The sequence below is a fragment of the Bos taurus genome, chromosome 18, assembly GCF_002263795.3.
Source record: "Bos taurus isolate L1 Dominette 01449 registration number 42190680 breed Hereford chromosome 18, ARS-UCD2.0, whole genome shotgun sequence".
NCBI lineage: Eukaryota > Metazoa > Chordata > Mammalia > Artiodactyla > Bovidae > Bos > Bos taurus.
The window spans coordinates 13,920,001-13,944,847 of record NC_037345.1 but is presented as its reverse complement, the minus strand read 5'-3'; the positions used below and the strand labels follow the sequence as shown (position 1 = coordinate 13,944,847).

The 24,847-nt window shown below is 61.6% G+C and overlaps 3 protein-coding genes across 8 annotated transcripts in view; 2 read left to right on the top strand and 1 right to left on the bottom strand.

The window, feature by feature from the left end:
- PIEZO1 (piezo type mechanosensitive ion channel component 1) overlaps positions 1-5,072 on the top strand; it is a 56,107-nt gene extending 51,035 nt beyond the window's left edge. For 2 of the 5 annotated variants that reach the window (XM_059877396.1, XM_015475784.3), the window contains 14 exons: positions 18-206; positions 396-657; positions 872-1,013; positions 1,087-1,234; positions 1,314-1,528; positions 1,642-1,800; positions 1,886-2,033; positions 3,281-3,469; positions 3,563-3,655; positions 3,736-3,908; positions 4,024-4,146; positions 4,223-4,302; positions 4,394-4,583; positions 4,673-5,072. In XM_059877396.1, coding sequence (XP_059733379.1) covers positions 18-206; positions 396-657; positions 872-1,013; positions 1,087-1,234; positions 1,314-1,528; positions 1,642-1,800; positions 1,886-2,033; positions 3,281-3,469; positions 3,563-3,655; positions 3,736-3,908; positions 4,024-4,146; positions 4,223-4,302; positions 4,394-4,583; positions 4,673-4,922 — 2,361 coding nt within the window. In that variant the 3' untranslated portion in view covers positions 4,923-5,072. Of the gene's footprint in view, positions 1-17; positions 207-395; positions 658-871; positions 1,014-1,086; positions 1,235-1,313; positions 1,529-1,641; positions 1,801-1,885; positions 2,034-3,280; positions 3,470-3,562; positions 3,656-3,735; positions 3,909-4,000; positions 4,147-4,222; positions 4,303-4,393; positions 4,584-4,672 lie in introns of those variants that run through there. The other 3 variants (XM_059877395.1, XM_059877397.1, XM_059877398.1) reach the window with 3 other exon arrangements.
- On the bottom strand, positions 5,041-12,389 carry CTU2 (cytosolic thiouridylase subunit 2). Its single transcript, NM_001035444.2, is given in 15 exon segments — positions 5,041-5,231; positions 5,310-5,368; positions 5,463-5,529; positions 5,661-5,790; positions 5,888-5,982; positions 6,070-6,161; positions 6,422-6,553; positions 6,668-6,803; positions 6,882-7,147; positions 7,257-7,366; positions 7,771-7,831; positions 8,888-8,947; positions 9,119-9,197; positions 11,148-11,225; positions 11,876-12,389. Coding segments are annotated over 15 exon segments (1,506 nt in total). The 5' UTR covers positions 11,941-12,389; the 3' UTR covers positions 5,041-5,155.
- RNF166 (ring finger protein 166) lies at positions 12,141-20,474 on the top strand. 2 transcript variants are annotated; one of them, XM_005218712.4, is made up of 7 exons: positions 12,270-12,333; positions 15,938-16,167; positions 16,541-16,697; positions 18,001-18,113; positions 18,492-18,606; positions 18,697-18,804; positions 19,479-20,474. In XM_005218712.4, the coding sequence occupies exons 4-7, from the start codon at positions 18,016-18,018 to the stop codon at positions 19,542-19,544; spliced, it is 387 nt and encodes a 128-aa protein (XP_005218769.1). In that variant the 5' UTR covers positions 12,270-12,333; positions 15,938-16,167; positions 16,541-16,697; positions 18,001-18,015; the 3' UTR covers positions 19,545-20,474. The 2 variants fall into 2 exon arrangements, with proteins under 2 accessions (NP_001092604.1, XP_005218769.1); NM_001099134.1 differs by lacking the exon at positions 15,938-16,167 and having other exon boundaries at positions 12,141-12,333.
- Positions 20,475-24,847: the final 4,373 nt, after the last annotated feature.

Here is a 24,847-nt window from a genome sequence, read left to right as displayed (position 1 = left end):
ACCTCTCACCCCTGCAGGTCACAGTGGTCGCCAAGTATCTGTTCCAGTTTGGCTTCTTCCCCTGGAACAGCCACGCTGTGCTGCGGCGCTATGAAAACAAGCCCTACTTCCCGCCGCGCATCCTGGGCCTGGAGAAGAGCGACAGCTACGTCAAGTACGACCTGCTGCAGCTCATGGCGCTATTCTTCCACCGCGCACAGCTGCTGGTGAGTACTCATACACACACCTGCACACGTAGGTCGACACACACACACACACACACGCACACACACGCACACACACAGCCAGTTTGTTTCAGGAAGCAGGCGGGACATACTGGGGCCCAGGGTGGGCCTGGCCATCTCACCCAGCCCAGGGTGGCCATGCCAGCCTCACCAGCCTGCCTCACTCCACAGTGCTACGGCCTCTGGGACCATGAGGACCCCCCATTGTCCAAGGAGCACGATAGGGGCAGTGCAAAGGAGAAGGGGGCTGAGGAGGAGCCAGCCCTGCCTGCGCCCCAGGAGGAGCCAGGAGGGGCGGCCAGGCCCCCTGCTGAGGACAATGTCCAGGCGGAAGCGAAGGGTGGGCCCCTAGAGCCCGGCGGCAAGAGGCGCATCAGCCTCCGTTTCAGGAGGAGGAGGAAGGAGAGCACGGAAACCAGAGGACAGGCCATTGGTACGAGGGCCCACCCGGTGGAGCCGCTCACATCCCACAGCCCTCACACCCTCTGCTGGTGACCCTGGGGAGGTCCCTGCACTCGGTTTGGTTTGTACAAAGTGGGCTGGTTGCACTGGCAGCCCCTTCGGGGTTTCCTGGGATGGTCAGGAGTCTGAGCTGGGCCAGCCGGTGCCGTGCAGGCTCCACCGTCAGTGGCGGTTGCTCCTCACAGAAGGCGAGGAAGAGGAGGAGGAGGCAGCAGTGGCGGTGGTGGCGGCGGGGGCAGCGACCTTGCGGAGAGAGAAGAGGCGGAGTCGCCCCCAGGAAAGAGTGAGGGTGCTGGGGGTCCGGCTGCAGAGCTTCTGCCTGTCCCTGTGAGTGCCCTGCTGGGAGCGCCCAGGCGAGGGTGGGAGGAGCAGGGCCTGGACTGAGCCCGCCCGCCCGCAGGGCCCGGAGCATGTACTGGCCCGTGCGGCGCTTCTTCCAGGACATCCTGCACACGAAGTACCGGGCCGCGACCGACGTCTACGCGCTCATGTTCTTGGCCGACGTCATCGACTTCATCATCATCATCTTCGGATTCTGGGCCTTTGGGGTGAGCTGGGTCTCTGCCCTGGTGAGCCCAGGCCCCACGGCCTCCCCAGCACCTCTGACCTCTGCTCTCCCGGCCACAGAAGCACTCGGCAGCCACGGACATCACGTCCTCCTTGTCAGATGACCAGGTGCCCGAGGCCTTCCTGGTCATGCTGCTGATCCAGTTCAGCACCATGGTCATTGACCGCGCCCTCTACCTGCGCAAGACCGTGCTGGGCAAGCTGGCCTTCCAGGTCGTCCTGGTGCTGGCCGTCCACCTCTGGATGTTCTTCATCCTGCCCGCTGTCACTGAGCGGTGCGTGCCAGGGTGCAGGCCCTGCCCAGACACAGGCTTTGTGGTGCCTGGTGGAGGTAGGGTTGGGGGCATGGGCACCCTGACCTCTGACCTGGCCTCCCGGTCCCATCCAGGATGTTCAGCCAGAACGCGGTGGCCCAGCTGTGGTACTTTGTGAAATGCATCTACTTCGCTCTGTCCGCCTACCAGATCCGCTGTGGCTACCCCACCCGCATCCTTGGCAACTTCCTCACCAAGAAGTACAACCACCTCAACCTTTTCCTCTTCCAGGGGTGAGTGTGGCCAGCCTGGGGTGCTGGTCTGGGGGTAGGGGGCATCATCCCTCCGGCCCTCCTGATGGTGCCCCACCTTGGGCAGGTTCCGGCTGGTGCCATTCCTGGTGGAGCTGCGGGCAGTGATGGACTGGGTGTGGACGGACACCACGCTGTCCCTGTCCAACTGGATGTGCGTGGAGGACATCTATGCCAACATCTTCATCATCAAGTGCAGCCGAGAGACTGAGAAGGTGCCGGGGCCCCAGGGGGCACTGGCCACTCACCCCCACTGGGGTCCCGCCTGGGGTTCACTGCCCACACAGCAGAAGTCGAGAGGGCACTGTCCTAAAATCCTCCTGGTGGCCAGAAAGGGCTCCTCCCAGGGGACGGTGACTGAGGCTGCCTCAGGGGTGGCCCAACCACAGAGGGGCCAGAGCCAACACTGAGCAGGAGGCCTGGCCTCTGGGCCCTGGCTCACTGTTGTGGGTCACAGTGTGAGCACTGATCTGTTAACTGGGCTTTTGTGCTTTCTCATCAGTTTTATTGATAACATTCACACATCACCAGGTGGATGGTTTCTAGTATATTCAAATCTCCACAAACATCAGAACAGTTAAGACCACACTCATCATCCAGAAACCTCAGCCCCACAAGCAGTTGGCCCCCGGCCCCCATCCACCCCTACATAGGTGTACCTGTTCCTGTCACGCCAGCTGCATGGACCCACAATGCATGGCCTTCCACAACTGGCTTCTCGCAGCGCAGTGTGGTCCAAGCTTATCCATACAGCTGTACCACAGTTTCTTCTCAAGGCTAAGTAGTAGTCCATTGTGGTTAAGACTTGTATATGTCCTAAAAAAAAAAAAGCCTCCACAGCCTTTCACATCTCCTGGGTGTGCGCTTAGGAAAGAACCGTGTCTCTGGGGGCCCCTGCCGAGCCCTGTGGCTGTGGCATGGCAGGGACGCCAGCCTGCTTGCGCCACGCCCTGGCAGGGAGGTGTCGCACTGTGCTTCTCCTTCTGTTTCACCTGCTGACTTCTGTTTCCCATCAAGCATCTTTCCCTGTGCTTGTTGGTCACCTGTGTATCGTTGTCTTTGGAGAGACAGTGTCCAGGTTTCTCTCTGGTTCTTACTTGGGTGGTTTTTGGTCATTGTGAGGGTTCCTTATGCATCCCGGAAGTCAGACCCTTATCAGGCAGATCTGCCCTGAAAGCATCTACTGCTTTAGGTCTCCCATGAGTTCATCTTTGTCAAGGATGTGGGTGACCAGTACCCTCTGTGGCAAAGGCTTTCCTTCCCCACGGCCTCAAGGTGAGGGTCTGGTTCTGGCTTTGGGCTCTACTCCCTGGTCATCTGTCTTCACCGCTATGGCTTCAGTTTCAATGTATAGTCAAGGCTTGACTTTGTGGGGTCACAGGGGAGCCTGAGACCACGATGCCTGCTGTCAGGGGCTGGCACAGGGCCAGGTGGGTGACCTGTGTTTACCCCCCACCCCCAGAAATACCCGCAGCCCAAGGGGCAGAAGAAGAAAAAGATTGTCAAGTACGGCATGGGCGGCCTCATCATCCTGTTCCTCGTGGCCATCATCTGGTTCCCGCTGCTCTTCATGTCCCTGGTGCGCTCTGTGGTCGGCGTCGTCAACCAGCCCATCGACGTCACCGTCACCCTCAAGCTGGGCGGCTATGAGGTGAGCATCATAAGGGGGTCTGGCTGCACGTTGCTGCTGTGGCGGGGCTGGGGGGCCTCTCCGGGCGCCAGGTCACCATGTCCCCACCACCAGCCCCTGTTCACCATGAGCGCCCAGCAGCCATCCATCGTGCCCTTCACGCACCACGCCTACGAGGAGCTGTCCAAGCAGTTTGACCCCCACCCAGTGAGTGGCCCCCCGTGCGTCTGCCTGTGGTGGGAGGGAGGGTCCGGCTGCTCCCCACTGAGATGCTGCCCTGCACCCAGCTGGCCATGCAGTTCATCAGCCAGTACAGCCCTGAGGATATCGTCACAGTGCACATCGAGGGCAGCTCCGGGGCACTGTGGCGCATCAGCCCGCCAAGCCGGGCACAGATGAAGCGGGAGCTGTATAACGGCACGGCCGACATCACCCTGCGCTTCACCTGGAACTTCCAGAGGTGCGTCCGGGGGGGCACCCCACCCTTCACCTGGAACTTCAGAGGTGCGTCCTGGGCAGAGGGCAACCTCAAAGGGTCACACACCCCACCAGGTCACACTGTGCCCCCGCTGTAGGGACCTGGCCAAGGGCGGCAGCGTGGAGTACACCAACGAGAAGCACACCCTGGACCTGGCCCCTAACAGCACTGCCCGGCGGCAGCTGGCCAGCCTGCTGGAAGGCACCTCGGACCAGTCCGTGTGAGTGGGTGGGGGGACCGGGCGTGGAGGCCACAGGAGGGCTGGACCAGGCCTGACTCACCACTTCTCCCCACAGGGTCATCCCCCACCTCTTCCCCAAGTACATCCGTGCCCCCAGTGGGCCTGAAGCCAACCCCGTGAAGCAGCTGCAGCCCAGTGAGCGGGGCAGGGGTTCTGGGTGGGGGTGCTGGCTGTGGCCGTGGCCCTGGACAGCCGGGGGCCCTGACACCTCCCGGTTCCCACCTAGACGAGGAGGCTGACTATCTCGGCGTGCGTATCCAGCTGCGCAGGGAGCGTGTGGGCACAGGGGCAGCTGGCTTCCTCGAGTGGTGGGTCATTGAGCTGCAGGACTGCCAGGCCAACTGCAACCTACTGCCCATGGTCATCTTCAGTGACAAGGTCAGCCCGCCCAGCCTGGGCTTCCTGGCCGGCTATGGGTGAGTGTGGTGGTGCTGGGGGGCAGGTTGGAGCAGGGTGCAGGCCAGCAGCAGCCCCGAGGCTCACTTGCCCTCCCACCTGCCCCCAGCATCATGGGGCTGTACGTGTCCATCGTGCTGGTCATCGGCAAGTTCGTGCGCGGCTTCTTCAGCGAGATCTCGCACTCCATCATGTTTGAGGAGCTGCCTTGCGTGGACCGCATCCTCAAGCTATGCCAGGACATCTTCCTGGTGCGGGAGACGCGGGAGCTGGAGCTGGAGGAGGAGCTCTACGCCAAGCTCATCTTCCTGTACCGCTCACCCGAGACCATGATCAAGTGGACGCGCGACAAGGAATAGAGCCACCATGGGTGGAGTCGAGGCCCCAGCCTGATGCTGCTGTCACAGGAAGCCGCGGCCCGCTCGGCGCAGGACTGCTGGCCCTTCATGTTGTCCCCCACCCCCATGCGTACTGTAGTTTTCTAATTAAAACGTTTTTATTTATACAAAGGGGCAATCACATGCCGACTGCCCAGCCTTGCCTGCCTTCTTGCTCCCGGGGGGTCTCTTGTCCCAGGTGCTGGTCCGCGAGCTCAGCTCTCGCCAGTCCCGGCCTCGTCTTCGCTGTCCCCCAGCAGGTACTCCCGGATCTCCTGCTCGGCTGTGGCCCTGGGGGAACTGCATGGTAGGAACGGACACCCAGAAGGACCCCTCCTATGCTCCCTTCCCCAGCAGAACAGGCAGTACCTCTGGCTGCGGAGCTGGGCCTCGGACAGGATATAGGGTGGCAAGAGCTCCAAGGAGGGCTGCAACAGAGCGTTAGCACAGGCGAGGGGCTGAAAGGCACGAGGCTGGCCAGTGCCCACCTGTCCCTCACCCGGGAGAGAGGTGGCCGCTCACCAAGTCCTTCATGTTCACTCGGCAGCCGTAGCACAGCTGCTCCATGACCTGGGCCCGGGGGTCCTCCCTGCAGAGCACGCTGGACTGAGCGCCTGGCCTGGTCCTCAGTGAGGACCCCAGGGCGCACCCACACTGTGCAACCACGAGGTACCGACCACAGCAGGGTGGGGGGCACGACAGGTCGAGGCAGGGACTCACCTCTTGCAGCAGCCGGGGGCCCCACCCATTCCGGCACAGCAGCAGGGCCCGGCAGCCGCCCTAGCCTGTGTGACAGGGGTCTGCATCTGGGGGAGATGTGAGGTCTGAGCCCCAAAAGCCGTGGCGCTATCTGCAAACAGAGAGGAGCTGAGGGGACCTCGGGGGCCACAAAACCCCAAGAGCACTCGCGGGTGCTCCGCCCCAGCACCGCACGGGTGAGGACAGACCAGCAGTGTCGACGTCCAGCGTGCACATGCAGAGCAGGCAGCGGGGGCCGGCGGCACAGCCAGCCCTGGGGGCCTTGACCAGCTTCTCGCTTGTCCTGGGGTGGGAACAGGGCTCTAAGACACTGCTGGCCGGGGGCTCCACCCCCCCAGCGCCCCCACCCCCAGTGCCTACACGCACCCACCTGTACACGGTGCTGACCGTGGAGGGGAACTGGGCCTGCAGCCTGAGGATGAAGGCCTCCATCAGCCGGTGGATGCTGGCCTTCTCGGGTGCCTGGGGCAGTGAGACAAGGGGGCAGCTGTGGGAGGGGCCCCACCTGAGAGGAGCGTGGACCCCGGACTTCACAGCATCAGCCCTGAGAGTCTGCTGTGCAGCAAACCAGGCGCCCCACTTCTAGAGCGCCCCCCCGTTCAATCAGGCACCCTGACAGAGCCCGTCCTGCCCCTCACCCCACCCCCACAAACCCCCACTCCGGGAGCACAGGGATGCCCCACGCGGGTTCCACTACGACAAGGGGCATGCACGCTGCCCACCTTGGTGTCCAGGGCCGGCGTGCAGATGGAGGGCACGGCAAACAGACGGTTGTAGAAGGCAACCTCCTTCAGCGTGTGCTCACGCATGGGCCGTACCACTACCACGTCACCATGTCGCTCGTCTGAGAAGCCCTGGGGGTGGTGAGGGGGACAGTGTTCCTCACTATACTCGGCTGTCCCTGCCTGCTGGGGGGTCCCGACCTCTGCCCGCCTCCTGGGTGACCCCTGGGCAGCTTGCAGGCGCACCGTGTCCCAGGCAAGGAAGGCCCCTCTCCCCAGTGCCAGGCTGGTCATAAGCTTGATGGCCAGGCGGGTGCAGCTGTCCCCCGTCATGACCTTGGAGTAGCCGTGGTTCCGGGCCACATGGAGAATCAAGTGGGTCCTGTGGATCGAGGCGGGAGGTCTCAGGAGCGCAGGGAGACAGGCCCAGAACTCGGGGGGCAGGGCGAGACAGACTCACCGCAGGGTCTGCAGAAGCTCCTCCTTGGCCGTCAGCGTCTTCACTGAGTCAAACAACCTGGACAGTGCCTGGGTCTGGGCGGTCGTGGGTGGCCCAGTGGGGCTCTGGGGGTCCTGGGCACAGTGCTGGCTCTGCCGCTCTACCCCGTTGGTGCCCAGTGCATGCTGCTGCTGCAGGAAGCTGTCCACGGCTGCCTTGTAGGCTCCCTCCGTCCCCGCTGCCTCCTGGGCAGAGCAGCGCAGTGCAGAGGGTGGCAGGCTGAACACCTGCAGGAGGGCAGAGCTGTGAGACCCACCCAACGTGGGGGAAGCAGACCGTGCCCCTCAGGCACCCAGTGCTCGCCCCCAGGCCCTCGAACAGGGACGGCCCGCCCACCTCCTCCAAGGCCACAGCATGCCATGGGAAGCCAGTGGTCTGCAGGGCCAGCTTCACCTCCGCCAGAGTTCTCGCTCTGTCCTCGGGGCTCTGGCCGCAGGCGGCTCCCTCTGAGACCCGCAGGCAGAAAAAGAGAGTCAGGCTTCAAGAGATGTGGGCAGTGGTCAGGACCAACAGCCCTGTGGGGGCAGCAGTCTCTGAATGCTGACCTGTCTCCTCGGGGGGCATTTTCAGAGTGGCTGGTGAGTTCTCTGGGGATGGGGTGGAGGCCGGAAGGGCAGGTCCCCTCAGGCAATGAACTCGCCCTTCTCACTCAGTGCCCTGGACCCCGTGGTGGACACTCAGTAGACGTTTCTGCCCAACCCTGGATGGTCTGAGACTTAGGACAGCAGCAGTGCTGTCTGCCGAACACGCTCACTGTCTCCAGAGAAACGCCCCCAGGAGGGCTTCCTATGGGCACAGCGCCAGCAGTCAGCAGGCCCATCTGAACACCAGGGCCCAGGAGGAGACGTACCATCAATGTAGACAACCCCTGGCACGAAACGCAGCCTCTTGGCAGAATCTCGACTCAGGCCCTGGGGAGATGTGACAGGGCCTCAGCTCCAAGGCCAGAAGCCACCAGGCACTTTGCTGCAGACTCTGCTCCTTCCAGACCAAGGGCCCCAGGAGAGGGCAGCAGTGTCCCCTGTGCTGTGCCGGACTCCACGCAGGCCCACAGGGCAGAGGCACAGCCCAGCGTGCTTCAGAGTGGCACTCCCTGGGGTACCTCTGTCCCCCTCCAAGCAAAACCCGCTCTCAAAGCCTGTCTGTGCCTCCTGGCAACACCCGAGAAGCCCCTGCCAAGCCCTTCAGACCACTCAGAGCAAGAAGAGACCATGACAGCAAGGCATCTCTGGTCATGGGGAAGAGCACCGCCAGGCGAGGGTGGGGAGGGGGCTGGTCTCACCCCCTCTGGCCAGGTTGAGGAGACCAGGAGGCAAGGGCAGAAAACCAAGCGCAGAAGTGCCGCCTCCGGGAAGCCCTGGTACAGGCCACACCACCGTCCCTTAGAGGGTGCGCAGGGGTACAGGTATGTGCCACGCGAGTCAAGGCCTCCCAAGTGCCCCAGGGCTACCAGGAGTCCCACTGCCTCCAGTGCCCAAAGTAGGCCTGTGGATGGGCCAGCACAGCCCCCATGCCCCTTGTCTCTCCACTGAACCCCTGAGACCCTGACCCTGCCTCTCCAAGCCCCCCTTTAAACTGCTCAAGGAAGCCACCCTGAACCCCCAAGCCCTCAGGTCCCTGGGGCACCTGCTCTTGCTTTACTGTCTTGTTCTGACACCGTCCCTGGACCAGGGGAACGCCCCTGGACGCCTTGAGGGGCGCTTTGCCCTGGTGCCACCCTGGTGCCTGGTGCTGTCCAGCAACACATGTCTGCATTCGAGCAAAGGGACAGGGCACTAAACCCAGACATGGCTGGGCACTCCCCATACCACTCCAGGGCCAGCGTCCACGTGCCCGCATCTAGGAGCCCCGAGCATCCTGGCTGGGAATAGGACCTTTCTCTCCAGCCCCAAGCAAGAGTCCCTTGGTGTCAGCCCCCCACACTGGATCCTGGCTAGGCGTGGCAGGAGGATGGTGTGGAGACATACCTCAAGGACCTGCCAGACCATGGAGCTGGACGAAGGCCCCCCAGACCACGCCAAGAGCACCTGCGGAAGAAGGAACATCACTGGGGGCACCGCACCTCCAACATGGCCCCCTACTCCGCCCAGGGATGTCTCCAGACGTGAGTCCCCCAGGAGTCCGGGTGTGCGCCCGTAGGAGGGGCTGGCACGATGCGGCTGGGACGGGCCGCCTGCGAGGGGGGCGCCACAGCCTACCTTCTCTCCTGGGAAGATCAGCCTGCTCTTCCCCAGCATGGCTCTGAACTTGTGCACGTACAACGCCTTGAAACAGTCCCTGCAACACAGACACTGGCAGCCGCGGCAACACAGCCCAGGCCACCCACCAACACCTCGCAGGCACAGCCTGAGAGTCCACCAGGTTACACTTTCTTTTAGCAACTTCCACCCTTAAAGCAATGTCTTGACAGTAAGAGCTGCACCCAAAGATGTATGAGGGTAGAAACGAGAAAAAAAAAATGCAAGTAAAGAAAGGAAAAAGGAAGAGAAAGAGACAGAAAGGAAAAAGGGGAAAGAAGGGAGGAAAGAGAAGAAAGAGAGAAGAGAGACAAGCAGAGAGAAAGCAAGCTCCCTCCCCAGCAACCCAGAAGGCAGGCAGGTGGAGCAGAGGGGTCCAAGCAGAGGGGTCCAAGCAGAGGGACCCAAGCAGAGGGACCTGAGCAGAGGTGAGCAGCGCTGCCCCAGACAGCAGCCAAGCCTGGGGCTGTGCCCCACAGCATTTACTTCTTGCTGGTCAGACGATCTAGTGTCACAACAGCCCCCAACACAGAGCAGGCCCTGCTTATGAATAGCTGACCAAACACCCCATGGAGGCATTGTGGACAGTAACTCAACAGCAGAACACTGAGGCTCCAGGGACCCCAGGGGATCCGCCACGGGGTGGCTCCTGGAAGGTCAGGGCCCCGGGAGGTTCCTTGGGCAGACACGGATGATCACAGTGGCAGAGAGGACCCTGCAGCTGCCACAGCCGTGCCCCCCACAGCACCATGAGGCCCCAGAAACCACGTTCTCCCTCTGGTCAGGCAAGGCAAGGGCTTCCTACATGCTGACCTTCTCCACCAATGAGGAACTTGCTCAAAACCCAGACTGCCAAAATCTGCAACCTGGAAGATCAGCCTATCACCTCTTTCCAGACTAAGCGAGCAGGGGAGGGGAGCCCTGGGCCCAGAAGGAGTCGCTGTGGCCTCTCTCCTCTTCATCGGGGAGCTCTCCAAGCAGACTGGAGAGACCGTCATTTCCAGATGCTCTTATGTGGTTAAAGCAGTGACTTTCGTATCTAAAACATATTTCCTGACAGCACACAGCAAATCTACCCAGCCCCGCAAAAATGGGCAACTGTGAGAAAGTTTGGGAGAAAACAACTTATTCTATTCCTTTAGCTTCTTTTTCAGAAACTTAACAAGTAGAGTCTGATACTTTGGGAGACCAATTTAAAAATGTGAGCTGGTCAAATAATTCAACGTGTTTGTTTGCCATGCATGTCACGTCACCTAAATTTCATAAAGCAGGTGACGAGCCTGACCCCTGTGGACCCACGGATCCCATAAACATGACCAGACACTGAAAGTTATGATTCATGGCCAACGTGACAGGGCCATAGACAGCTTCAGATCAGACGGAACATGCTAGGCCTCTCTGGGACCAGGGATCAGCCCCTGCTCCTGTCCAGAGGTCCCCCCATGGATTGCCCCAGGTGGTCCAGTGGCTAAGAGTCTGTGCTCCCAATGCAGGGGCCTGGGGTCCATCCCTGGTCAAGAAACTAGATCCCACATGTCTCAAATAAGACCTGATAGAGCCAAATAAATAAAACAAAAAATCCCCAGAGATGCCCCCACAGCTGGGAGGTTAGAACTCCCCCTTTCATCCCTCTCTCACAAGTAATACAGGCAACACACAGAGCGCCTGCCAGAGAGCCCAGGGTGCTCCAAGCTGCCCCTGAATACGTTCCAGCTGCCCTGAGGAGCTCTTCTCGCCTGCACCACACTCCTCTTCACCTTCGCTCCCAACTCTCTGTAAGCGCCACTCGGACCTTCCTGCCTCCTGATGCACACCTGGGAGAACGCACTCACACAAAAACCGACACCCACAGCCATACACACACACTCACCCACCCCTGGACATTAGGAGTAAAATGCTTTCAAAAGCAAGAAATAAAGCCGCAGAAATGGAGGCAGTCCTGGTTACTGAGACTGTGTGTGCCGGGTCACCTCCCACCTCCAGGCCTCACCTGCAGAAGGCGTCTCCAGCCCGGATCACCACCACAGGCAGGCCTTCCTTGCACTTCACACACTTCTGATCCCCAGTTCTGAGGCATTGGGAGAAGAGAGACCAGGACACTGATTACATGCGCTCAGGGGCTTCAGGGAGGCGGCAGCCGGTTTCTCATCCCAAGCTGTTGTACCAGAGAGACCGTGGTGGGGGTCGGGGTGGGGAGGAAGGAGCCTGCACCTCACAGACCGGACCTAGTATTCTTCTCCAGACTACCCCGCTGAGGAAATACCAGGGCCCTAAGGGGATTTCAGTTCGTCAAAGCCAGCTCAGTGGGCTCTGTCTCTTAGGACTGGCACGAGAAAAGAGACAGCTAGCTCTGGGAGGCGCTGGAGGGGAGAACTGGAACCAGAGTGCAGAAGCGGCCGGCAGGTCGACTTTCCTCGCCAAGTAAGGACAGCTTGGTCAGAGGCGGAACCATTCCACTGGCTACAAAAATTAGAGGTGCGAGCGCGCCAAGTGTTTACCACGGGCTTGCCAGGCACTCCCCGGATGCTGAGGAGCGAGGTCCACCCCACACCAGAGATTCCTGGACTCCCAGGACCCGCCCTGGGCGGTCTCCGGGCTTCCCGGAGCGTGGCCCCCGAGACTGAGCGCAAAGCGCGTACGGGCTGGCCCTCGGGGCAGGGCTCGCCGCCTGCCGGAGGATCGGAAAGGAAGTGGCGGGTGCAGCTGCCCAACTTTTACCCAAGCCGTGGCGGCGGCGGCCCTTTGGGGGCGGACTCCCGGTACTCCTCAGACATCTCGCACATGGCTGCGCTGTGTCGCTTAGCAGACAGCTTCGACGGCAGAGGCGGGGCGCATCCTGATACGTCACCTAGGCGCCGCCGCGAGGGGCGGTCGCTCTCTATGACGTCAACACGACGCCGGCGCAGCCGTGACTCTAGAGCTGGGGGCGGGCGCGCCTTCTGATGTCAACTCGGCGCCGGCGCGGCCGTGACGCGCAGGCCGAGCCGGGACAGGGGCGGCGGCGGCTGGCCGGGCCCCGGGATGGCGATGTTCCGCAGCCTGGTGGGCTCGGCTCAGCAGCGACAGCCGCCGGGCGGGCCCGCTGGCGGCGACAGCGCCCTGGAGGCGCAGTACAGCTGCCCTATCTGCTTGGAAGTCTACCACCGGCCCGTGGCCATCGGCAGCTGCGGCCACACGTGAGTGCGCTGGCCTCCGGGAGGCCGCGGGGTCGGGCGCCGCCGTGGGGAGGTCTGAGGCCACCCCAGCGCAGTCCCAGCGCGCGAGAACTTGCGGGGCGAGGGGTTCCACGCGCAGCGCCGTTTCTGCCCTCTGGGCACGTCCATCCGCCTCAGCCCAGCGTCCTGCCCGCCCGCCCCGGGCGCTCGACCCCGATCACCCCGTCGGCAGACAGGGCCGACCTGCAGCTCTGCCCGGTCTCGTGTGCCAGGAGCCGCTGACGGCCTCGGCGGGCCTCCCTGGGAACTCAAAGGGCAGCGGGTGCGACCTCTGTGCCGGTCGCCTTCCCTCTGGTCTAATGGAGACTGGGGTGGGCAATTGTAAATAAATGCTTTGTGGCTTTTGCTGTCAACTATTTTTTGGATCTGCTGTCAGCTTGTCGTGACTGCAGAGGAGAGGAGTTCCCTAAAGTTTGGACAAAGGCTTTCTTGGAGTCTGGTGCTGTTTTGTTTTGATGGAGAACTTGGGTCACCATGGGTCACTGAGCAGTCAGGCAGGCTGGCCCTCGGTGGACCACATGCCACACACATTGCTAGGGTTTCAAGCTGCGCCAGGGCCAGTTGTTTCCGGAACACAAACCTGAGGATGTAGCTCTTCTCCCAGCAGAGAGCTGCACTCCTGTCTTCTGGGAGCTGCCAGCCTGATTGGGAGGGGCCTGAGATCAGAGTGTGTGGTCTCCAACTCTCCAGAAGGCTGAATAACACAGCTCTTGAGTGAAAATAGCAGGGTGGGAGAGGGGACAGGAGGGCTTGGCTGCCCGCAGAGCTGCTGAGGAGGTGGGGCCAAGGTGCACCCAGGATAGTAGGAGGCCCCAGAACATTTTGCAAACAAAGGCAGCTGGCCCAGGAGGTTCTTGATGCAGAGAGGGAACTGGAACTGCTAGGTGTGTATGCTGTGTATCCTTGTGCTGCAGGACGGTGTCAGGAGTCGGGAAGCCTACACACACACACACACACACACACACACACACACACACACACATACACACACATACACGGCACAGACACACAGACACACACACACACGGCACAGACACACACACACACACACACACACACACACACGGCACAGACACCCACCTGCGCATCCTGGGGGAGCGTTGCTGACGAGTCCTGAAGGCGCTGCACCTCACTTTTTCATGCCATTTGTGACATTTTGGCAGGGGCAGCCTTTGAACAGCACCTCTCTCATCAACACACATCAGTGGGTGTTGTCACAGTGTGTTCAGCTTCTTCCAGCCAATCGTTGAGACAGCTGCAGAGCTTGTCTTGGGGCCCAATTTTAGAAAGCCTTTCCTGGGCTTAGGATTTCTATCAACACTCACCCAGCCCTAGACACAAGCCTTTTTTCCCAAATAAGTCTTTTTAGAATACAGAACTACACAAACTGCTGTGAAAGCATATTCTTCTCTAATACCCTCTCCCCACACTTTTCTCGGCAGAATCAGACTCCTCTGCTCCTGTTCCTGAGCTGGTCCTGCAGCAGCCTCTTCTTTAGCTTCTGCCTTAGAAATATTTCCTTCCTGACCCTACTGCTGATGTAAACTTCCTGGCTGGTTATCTCTGCTGCCTACTTTCTATAAGTTTCTTGTCCGATGTTTTGAAGGCGTGTGTGCAAACAAACAGGAGAAGGCAATGGCACCCCACTCCAGTACTCTTGCCTGGAAAATCCCATGGACGGAGGAGCCTGGTGGGCTGCAGTCCATGGGGTCGCAAAGAGTCGGACACGACTGAGCGACTTCATTTTCACTTTTCACTTTCATGCATTGGAGGAGGAAATGGCAACCCACTCCAGTGTTCTTGCCTGGAGAATCCCAGGGACGGGGGAGCCTGGTGGGCTGCCGTCTATGGGGTCGCACAGAGTCGGACATGACTGAAGCGACTTAGCAGCAGCAGCAGCAGCAGCACAAACGAACATGAAAGATTTAAAGACACACCTTTCCTTTTAAAAAGTCTGCTGGTGGTCTGGTTATCTGCCTCACCCCACAGCTACCTAACTAAGCAGTTTCCTTCCACAAAATAGGTTTTCTGGAGGTGACAGCAGCCCTGCCTGGGCCTGGACTCCTGCTCTAGCACCCGACAGAAGGGGCAGGTCATAGGGAGGGCTTTCCAGCAGGAGCCCAGAGGCAAGGGGGCTCCTCGGTGGAGACTGTGAAAGCGCTCCCAGGAAGTCCCCAGATAAGCCAGTAATCTGTCACACTCAGGGGATGCCCTGGGCAGTAAGCCGCATCTGGAACCAGAAGCCACCTCCTGTTTCTAATGCTCTGACAAAGCCTCCCCTAGTGCCAGTGTATTCGGGCCAGAGTTCTGCCTGGGCTGCCTCCAGCCACTGTGCCTCTTCTGTCGCCCTCTCCGGTCAGTGCCGTCACATTGTCCCCCGCTTAAGTGTCCCCACGTGCAGTCTGTTAATGAACAGAAGTTGTAGAAAACTGGCACACTTATGCGTCAGGAGATGTGTAGAGAATGGTGGTAACAGACATTTTCTGAGTCCTCCCTGCTTGCAGAGCCCTGGGAGACAGGTGCTGTTACTCTTCCAGCACAAGGGAAAGGAGATCGGGGCAGCCGAGGGCAATCCCCAGGCGTTCAGCAAAGCCGAGGCTGGAGCTCAGGCTACTGGGCCAGGCCAGCCTCTCACCCTGTCACTGAGGCCCCTTCTGTGGCCACAGCCCCCAGCGCCCGTGGTCCAGTGCCTGCAGAGACCCGGGACTGCTGAGCATTTACCAGCCTGGGGCGGGCTTCTCTGCTCAGTTTGCAAGGCTTCTGTCCACAGGCTCAGTGGCCTCTCAGGGTCCCAGGTGGCTCCCCTGTGTCTGTGCAGGGGTTCACCAGTGGGGGCAGCACTTGAGCGATGGGCCCACGCAGAAGAGGCTCCGGCCAGCTGACGGGCCGCGCCCCCACCCCCTAACCAGGCCTCCGTGCACCTGCGAGGGCAGGGGCCGTGCTGCACCTCCTTCTGCCCCCGGCTCCTTAGGGAGTAAGATGAGCTGGCAGTGTGGCGGGCGGGTCAGGCGGGGCTCATCCTGCTTCTGGAACTGCAGCTTCCCTGCCTCCCATCCCTACCAGGCACCCCTCCCCTGACCCAAGACCGGTTTGTCCTGAGTACACCCTCAGCCTGGCGCTCTGCAAGCTTCCTCCAGCTGCTTGTGGCTCAGGGGACACATCCCTCACTGAAAGCACACAGAGGTGGCTGCACGGAAGCCAGCATGCAGGAGAAGGGCCTCTGGATCGCCTGAGGTGCCTCTTCCTGAGAAGAGGTGAAAGTCTGAGGCAGAAGGATGGGGACCCTGCGCTCAGCTGGGCCCCTAGAAATGCCCGCAGCCCCACCTGCCTGACCCGTGGGGAACAGTACAAACCCCAGTGCCCAGCAGGGTTTGTGCAGGCCGCCAAGCTGCCACCTTTCTTGCGGGGCTGAGCTTGTGGGCTGTGGACGAGGCCCCAGTCTCTGCTGAGCAGACCCCTCAGCACTTCCTACAAGGCCAGACCAAGCTGGTCCTGAGATCAGGCTCTCAGTCCCTCTTGTCTCCCAGCTGAGAATGTTTGACCTGCGGCGTGTGCTCTTCCACAGCACAGGGCTGGTTGTGAACACGAGCTGCTGTGGCCAAGCACCTGAGGGTGTAGGACATGGGACCTCCAGAGACGTGGCTAAGAGCTCAGAGCCGAGAGGAGCCTGGGCACCTGGGCACAGCCCCTCTGCCACCCTGCCTCTGCTCAGGGCCTGAGCCCTGCTTGCCTGGGGACAGGGCATGTCCCAAGACTGGTGACGCTTCCTGGCCAGCCTTGGCCCTGCTCAGTCCAGTGAGTGCTGGGCCCTGGGGCCCTGTGGTTTCCTCTCAGCACTGGGGGTTAGTGATTTTACCCCCAGACTTAGTGGGTGGAGGGCCTCCTGGGTCTCCCACGCTGTCCTGGAGCCCCCGAGGTGTTGTCATCACCCGTGGCAGTGAGATGGGCAGGGTGGGCCCTGGCCCTCCCGCAGCCAGTGCTCTTGCTGGGACCAAGTCTGGGAGCCAGCACAGGACAGGGGGTCATGGCTGCAGCTCAGGAGCCCATGATGGGGCAGGGACAGTGGTCATCTTTCAGCCAGACAGTGCCCACTCCGCCCTCAGGCCCCGCACAGAAGCACCTGCTGACGTAGGGGTGCGCAGCCCTCAGGCCCGTGTCCCCCCTGCAGGTTCTGTGGGGAGTGCCTCCAGCCCTGCCTGCAGGTGCCGTCCCCGCTGTGCCCGCTGTGCCGCCTGCCCTTTGACCCCAAGAAGGTGGACAAGGCTGCCCACGTGGAGAAGCAGCTCGCGTCCTACAAGGCGCCCTGCCGAGGCTGCAGTAAGAAGGTATTGGCTGGGCTCCTGGCGGGTGCATGGGGGAACCAGGTGCAGGCCACCCCCCAGTCCTGTTGAGCAACCTACCATTCCACTCACTTCCCGAGCGTGGCCCAGGCTCTGGGCTGTGGCCAATGCGGGGATGGGGGCTGAGCTGAGCCCGCCCTAGATGCAGCCTAACACCCCAGTGACCCTCACGCTGCAGGCGGTGACTGAGGCAGGCCCAGGCCCACCATCCCTCCAGCACCCGAGCCCCCCCAGTCCGCCCGACACCTGCTGTTCCTGCAGGCAGGTGTACCAGCTCTCAAGGGACCCAGCCTGGGAGCAAAACGTGAAGTGAGGTTTTCAGATTCCGCCATTGCTCAGGTTAACAGGTTAACTCTCCTGAGTTACCACAGTAGGAAGTGGCCCTGGTTGCTCTGTCCTCAGGGTCACAGGTCTGAATGTCCAGGGGCCTCCTTCAGGCTCTCGCGCCCCTCCCTCCCAGCCCAGGAGCAGCATGAGGTGCCCCCGCGCTCGGTCTGTGTCGTGGTTCTTTCCACACAGGTGGGATCAGAGGGGCAGGCCTCATGCAGTGTCCCCAGCCCTGGGCAGAGGGGGGCCAGGCCGGTGTCAAGAGGCCCTCCCCCTGTACCGCAGGCTCTGGGTGGGCGCTCCTGGAGGTTCCCGTTTGTGCCACCTGGGAGTGCTGCCCGGGCCTCTTTCTCTCCACTCATTCCTGCCTGCCCCGGGCAGCCAGTGCGCCCTGCCCTGCCCTGTTGAGCCGGTTCCACCTCTGGCCGGAGCGGGCAACCTGGTGATTGAGAAGGCTGTGTCACATTAGCTTTTCTGCTTCTTAGTAAGGAGTTTTCAGCACATCTGACTGCCTAGAATTTTGTCTGCTGGCTCCCGTTATGAGGGGTAACTTTTCACAAGTAAATACCCTCCCATGGGACTTCCCTGGTGGTCCAGTGGCCAAGACTCCACGCTCCTGATGCAGGGGGCCCGGGTTTGGCCCCTGGTCAGGAAACTAGACCCTACAAGGCTCAGCTGACAATCCCAAGTGGGGCAACTAAGACCCAGAGCAGCCAAATCAATCAACCAGTTAAACGAATAACCCTCCCATGTCTCCCAGCTCCCCAGGGGCCCCGTCAGGGCTGCTCCCTGGAGGCCCCCTGCCCCCTGCATGACCACAGCGTGAGCTGTGAGCACCTGCTTCTGGGTGCGGCTCTGCAGCCCTGGGTGCACTGGCCTCCTTCTCCAGCCACGGTGCTGGCCGGGGTGTCAGTAGCCAGGGCCTCAGCCCCCGCCCCGACCCTCCCCTCTCTCTTCCCAGGTGACGCTGGCCAAGATGAGAGTGCACGTGTCCTCCTGCATGAAGGTCCAGGAGCAGATGGCCAACTGTCCCAAGTTCGTCCCCGTGGTGCCCACGTCCCAGCCCATCCCCAGGTAGGCCCCGCGCAGGTCATCCTCTGGGGCAGTTTCTGGCCTACGTCACAGGATGGGCAGCGTGGCTCAACCCTGAGGAGGTGGGAGGGCTCTGAAGGGCCTCAACCCCTGCAGGTGGGGACCCAGGAGGGCCTGGCCTGGCCTACCTGTCACCCCCTAATGGGAGCGCAGTCCTTAGGCTGGGGCCAGACAGACACCACTCTGGGCGGGCAGCCACGTCGAGGAAGGAGAGACTGGGAGTTACCAGGTGGGAGGTCCTGGTGGAATGTGCAGAGGAGGACGGGCTCCACGACCACAGGGCCCACAGTGCGGGGGAGGGCGAGCCGGCTAGGCCGTAGGAAGAGGGGCAGCGCCACTCACCCCTCGCCCCCGCCCCAGCGCCGTCCCCAATAGGTCCACCTTCGCTTGCCCTTACTGTGGCGCCCGCAACCTGGACCAGCAGGAGCTGGTGAAGCACTGCGTGGACAACCACCGCAGCGACCCCAACCGCGTGGTAAGCCTGCCTGCGCCCCAGACCCTGCTCCCCGCACGCACAGCCTCCCAGGCCCCGTGGGCTCACCCCCCACCCCCGGCTCTGTCCCAGGTATGTCCCATCTGCTCGGCCATGCCCTGGGGTGACCCCAGCTACAAGAGCGCCAACTTCCTGCAACACCTGCTGCACAGGCACAAGTTCTCCTACGACACCTTTGTGGTGGGTGACCCGCCCCCCCCTGCCCTCCCAGCGCTGGTGGTGGGTGGGTCTGCAGGGCCAGCAGAGGCCTGGGGACCCTGGGCTGTGCAGAGTGGGCCTCTCACCCACGGGCCAACCAGCTCTCCTCACTCGGGGGGTCCTCTGGGGGAGGCGCCATCGCAGGGGGACCGTCTCCCCGGGTTTGCACTGAGGCCTGGGGACACAGACCCTCCTTGGGGACAGGCCCCTCCAGTGCCCACTGGGAAAGAGCCACATCCCGCCTGCAGACGCTCCCCTCCTGTGCGCCCCGAGGTCTGCTCTTCCCGTCCCCTGCCAGCCTGCGGGCACCCAGCCTTGTAGGCTCCCGCCTCCACTCTGCCCGCACCTGGTCCTGATGGTAGAAACACGGGGGTGCTGGTTTCCCCCACCCTGCCGTCCTTGAATCTGGGGGGAAAGGACAGCTTTCGTTCCTCGCGTCCACCGCGCACAGTCTGTCCAGCCCTCCGTCACTGGGCGCAGTGTCCTCAGGGCAGCCAGACCATCCCCTACTAGTTGCCATGAGGTGCCCAGGACCCGTGACTGTGAGGCTGAACAGCGGCAGGGCGGGGGGACTGCACTCCAGTCTGTCTGAGGTGACCGGGCAGGGGTGGCCCTGAGTGACCACGCGTCCCGCCCAGCTCCGTCCCGTCTTCCAGGACTATAGCATCGACGAGGAGGCTGCCTTCCAGGCCGCCCTGGCCCTGTCTCTCTCCGAGAACTGACGGTGCCACCACCGGCTGAGCCTTCCCACCTCCAAGGACAGAGCCCGCCAGCTCCTGCGCCCAAACCCGCCTGGGAAGGCGCCTCGAGGGCCGGGCAGAACCGCATTGCTGCCAGAGGAGAGGCCACGTCCCCACCACCTGCGCTCCTGCTGAGCGCTGCTGGCTCCTCGGTGCTCGGGCTGAGCACATGGCCTCGTGGGGTGGCGAGTGCGGCCCCTGTCCGTGTCTCAAAGCCATGCTGTCCTCCCTGCCAAGAGGACCCTTCAGGCCCCTCCACCCAGCAGGGACACGCAGGGGCCCAGCCCAGCACCTGGCAACGCTTCCCACTCGCGCGCTCGGTACTGGCTTTTGTGATACCTAGAGGTTCCGCACTTTTCTATATTATCCGGTGTGATGACCTTTTCACATTTTCTAGAGCAAAGACAGAGCAGTTACCCTTCATATTGCAATATCTGTGTTTGACTAGGAACAATAGTATTTTTATGGAACATTTACAAAATTATATTTTTTAAAAAAAACAATCAAAAATGAACGGTTGTGGGATAGGTGGGGGAAGGAAGGGAGAGACGGGACAACGGCTGTGCCTGGGGACCAAGGTGACTACTTGCCCAGGTCACCTCGCCGTTCCCCAGGGGCCCTGTGATAACAGCCAGAAGAAATCCCAATGTCTGGCCACTTGCGGAGGCAGCTGGGTCTGCTCCTGGCCCCCCGCCTGGGTCCCGGCCTCAGCCCCGCAGTCACTGTTCTGAAGCTGACAGCCTCCCGGCCCAGGCAGGGCCATCCCCAAGGGTGGCAGAACGCGGGGCCGGGGCAGTGGCTGGTCAGGCCAGAAAATGCTCACTGGCACCTTCGTTTGGTTCCTGGAGTAAATTATTGCTGTCTTTAAAAAAAAAAAAATAAATTTAAATAAAACGTTTCAAAGCATCTCAAGCGGCCTGACCAGTGCGTTTCTTTCAGCAAACATTAACAGCAGAGGGCTGGAGTGGGGTCAGGAGGCCATCCTCTGCTGCAGGCCTGCGGTCACGTGTCCTTCCCAAGGAGTTCCACCTTTGAGGCTCCCACAGCCTCCCCAGGCAGCCTGCTAGGCTGTGCCCTCAGCATGTGCCCTCACTCCAGCCCAGGAGCCAGCCCTCCTCTCAGACATCCATCCAGGGACGGTGGTCTCAGGCCAACATCAATGCCAGGAGCCCCCTGCTGTTTCCAAGTCACCACAGGCCTTTAAAACGCGACGAGAACCCCGTGTGGTCAGGGTCCTGGTGCGCTGCTGAGCTGTCCCTGCCTGCCTCCCCTACCTGTGCCCTGGACCTTGCCCCTCAGGAGAAGGTGAGGCTCCCGCTGACCATGGCAGGGCTGACAAGCAGAGGCCTCCACGAGAGGACCGTCCTGCCTGGGGCTCAGCCGCTATAGAAAGCCTTCCTCAGGAGCCACCAGCACCCCGCCCCCCACTGGCCACAGATGCCACCTGCCAGCCCGTCCTTCCTGCTACCTTCCAAAAGAGGCTGTGACATGATCCGGGGGCCACCCAGGCCCAGCATCAGCTTCCCCAGGGCTGGAGGGAAAGGAAGCGTGTGGCTGAAGTCCCCCTCCTGCAGGAGGCTGAGGGGCTGGGATTCAGGCCCCCGTGTGCAGGTAGGGGAGCCTCGGGGTGGCCCTGGCAGGTCACCCAGGGCCTGGAGCCAGCAGGGGCAGCGTGGGGACCGCCCGGCTCCAGAAGACAGGTGCAGACGCTGCCCTGCGTCCTCCCCCCACCAGCCCAGCACCTCACTCCGCCACGACCTCCCCTGCCCCCGGCAGTCATCACTGCTGACTCCTCCGGGGCTGGCCACCCTGCCCCCATCCAGGACCTGTCGCTTTCTCCCCCTGCCACCCCGGAGCTGCCAGCACGTCGTGTCTGGGATACATGGGGTTCTGGGGTCATTGGGCCCGTGTCCCAGCCCCAGTTCAGCCTCCAGCCCTGGGAGCGGGGCTGGTGGCAGCTATGTTCTCCCCTCTTGGACACAGCCAGGCTGGTCAGCCACCCACAGGCCACCTGGGGAGGATGGAGCTGTTCTCATGTGCCTGTCACAACCCTTGGTGCCCAGAGAGTCCCAGGGGTAGCCTTAGGGCAGCCTCAGCAGGTCCTGACCTCACAGTGCCCTCGAGGAGGCGATGCCCGGGTGTCTGTCCCCGAGTCTCGCCCTGTAGAGGCCTCAGCACCCACCATGTCAGCATTCGACCAAGGGCTCCTGGCCACAGCAGGCTGGCAGTCCCGGGGGGTGATGCCCAGGCTGCAGCGCCTCCTCTGGACTCTGACATACCTGAGCACCACGCATCTGCCCACAAAACGTACTCCCTGGAAGGAGCCTTGAACTCCCTCATGACAAGGCAGTGCAGACTAACGGGCCCAAAGACACCTCCACACCGTGGGCCTGATAACACATCCCCAGCAGCGTGTGATCAGCACCAGCCGACAGCGAGCTTCCGCGCCCAGAACCCATGGTGAGCCCTGTTCTCCAGCCCAGCCAGCTGCCAGGGCCGGGACCCCACCAGGAGGAGCTGCCTTCACAATCACAGAGAAGAGAGCCACGCCCCGTGGCCCTCTGGTCTCTCCCACAAGCCACCAGGAACGAGGGCCCAGACAGGGAAGGGGCCCTGAGAGGGTGCCATGGGGCCCAGAGTTGGGAATTCGGCTGTGCACCAGCAGACACTCCCCTGCAAACCCCGGCGTACCTGCGGAAGCCCAACCACAGTGACACCTGGAACAGCTCCTGCGGCATTGCTTGTGTGCGCGCCAGAGTGCAGGCCTGCACACCCCCGAGCACTGATGCATGCACACCTATGCATCCCTCCTCAGCCCTGCATCACCCGCGAGGCTCAGTGCCTGGTGATACACCCACTGTGGGTCACAGCTGTGGGTGAAGGTCAGGGTCCCCTCCCAGAAACCCCATGTCACACAGCATGTGAACCCCTCCCCCCATTTAAGAACCAGTATCACCTCTAACAACCAGCCCTCTAGAGCGATCCTGCAGCTGTCAGCAGCTGTGAGCCCCTTCTGGGGGTGACCACACACACACTGGCCACCAGCCTGAGCCAGAGCACTGTGTCCATGACTTTGGACCCAGCCACAAGGATGCTCCAAGCCAGGCTGTCACAGCCACGCCCTCATGACAAATACACCACACACCCACACAGGGGCCACGCCACCAGGGCAAGTGCCCCGAGTCCTGGGACAGCTGAGCCCCAGCTGCAAGGCCAGGTTCTGAGTGCCATTCTGAGCCCCAGAGCCAGGCCCACCGCGGGGCCAGGTCCCTTCACCCACGTGTCTACACTTGAGAGATCCCTGGGGAGGGGCATGCCTGGACCACACCTGACACTTTTCCATCTAATCTGACAGGTACTGCTGAGCCCCAACCACAGACCCAACCTCGCCCAGGCGCTGTGGGGGAGGGCGAGAGCGTCCCACCTCTCCAGCCCTTGGGCTGCATCTAACAGAGACGGGCTTTACACATTGGGCCAGGAAGCCCAGGCAGTAGAAAATCCAGGCTTAACAGAATACAGGTGCACAAGCCCAGAGCCACATTGTAAAGCACAGAAAAGAACAAAACATACCTGTAAAAGAAAGAGAACACCAGTGTAGGAGGAATTGTAACAATCTTACCTGGCCTCTGCTGGCTCAGTGTCTGATAGAGGCAAGCGGGCATGTGACCACAAGCAGAAGTCACCAGGTGTCAAGGGCAGACGCTGGGGTCCCTGAACGTCCTGCTCTGATGGGGAGCACCATTCCAGGAGGCCGGGGGGAGTGAGCTTCCGACAGCATAGCATGGGGCCTAGCTGTAAGGCAAGGTGGTCATACTGAAGACAGAGGACACAGAGCAGGGTGAGGGGGCACTGCCACCGACCTCCCAGCGCTGCCCGGGTGCGAACAGGGCAGACACTCGGGTTTTCCTCTGTGAATCCTACTCCAGCCTGGCCCGGACACAACCCTGTGAGTCACAGCTGAACAGGGAGTCTGCGTGACCACAGGAGGGCAGTTCTGAGCAGTAGGCAGGGACCTCAAACTTCCCTTTGGGTCACTGCTCATGGCAGCCCTCGGAAAGGAGCACCCCACCCCAGAGGTGATCTAGGGTCCTCGAAATCCCTGGGGTGTTTCCTGGATGAGATCAGCTGGTTCTCCATGGGAGTGCGCGAGTCCCTCTGGGGACTAAAGTCAACCTGGGGTGGCCACACAGTGGCTTACTGGGCGAAGAAGGACGGTGTGGGTGCAGGGCTGGCCTGGGTATCTGCAAGTGTTATCTACATCTGGGAAGAAGAAAAGGAAGGGAAGGTACACATGGAAAGCTCGAGGCCACGGGAGAAACACACAAGCAGAAGGCAGCCACATGTTCTCTGAAATGCAAGCGAGTGGCAACCGGTGGTAAGCCAGGTGATGGGAGACACAGACATCTTCTCCCATCTGTGCCCCACCTGTCTGTTCTTCCATGAGCCCTAACCAAGCAACAGACACCCTGAATGAGGCTGGAAGTGCCGGCCCCAGTCCCAGTCCCACTGTAGCCTACCTTGGCACGTTTTCTTTTCTGCAAAACTGAAGGCATATAAGACCCGATGTGACTCAGGCCTCCCTCCCCTCGTCTCTCTGAGGCTCCTCTGTGGACTCCTCACCACCTCCACTCACCCCCAGGCTCCTGGCTGGCAAAGCATCAGGCTGCACATGGTGCCTGTGTCTCTCAAGGCAGGCCTGCTGCACAGCCAGGGAAGTGCCTGGTGGTTCTTAGGGGCCTGGCAGTGTGTTCCTCCACCCCCGCCAGAGAGGGACCCCTGAACTCATAAAATGTCCACATCAGAAGGTACCAGACATGCAGGCATGGCCGGCTGTTGGTGGCACTGAAAATTCCAAAAGACACAGAAGGTGAGGCTGCCTGGGTCACACAGACTAGGCTGCGGCAGCGGGTGCACGCACACTGCCCTCTCACACCACTTCCCACAACTGCCTGTCTGAACCCTCGGAATTCCGGAATGTCAGGTGGTGTCCTTTCTCCAAATGAGCTTTCTGGAGCCAACTGCTAAAGTACTGTCTCTTTTGGGTCCCCTCCCACTGGGAGAGGGCCACTCTCCCCAAGGCCGGTCGAGCCCCTGGTCACCACTCTAGCGGGTCAACAGGGTCAGCTCTGCAGTTCAGGGCTGGCGCTCATCAAACCTACCTTTGAGGGTTTGCGCAGGAGGCGGGGCGGGCTTATAACTGGCTGGAGCAGGTTCTCCGAAGCTGGACTCTGCTCACGCTCCCACCACAGGGTGGACTGAGCCCAGCTCGGCTTCCGCCCAGCCCT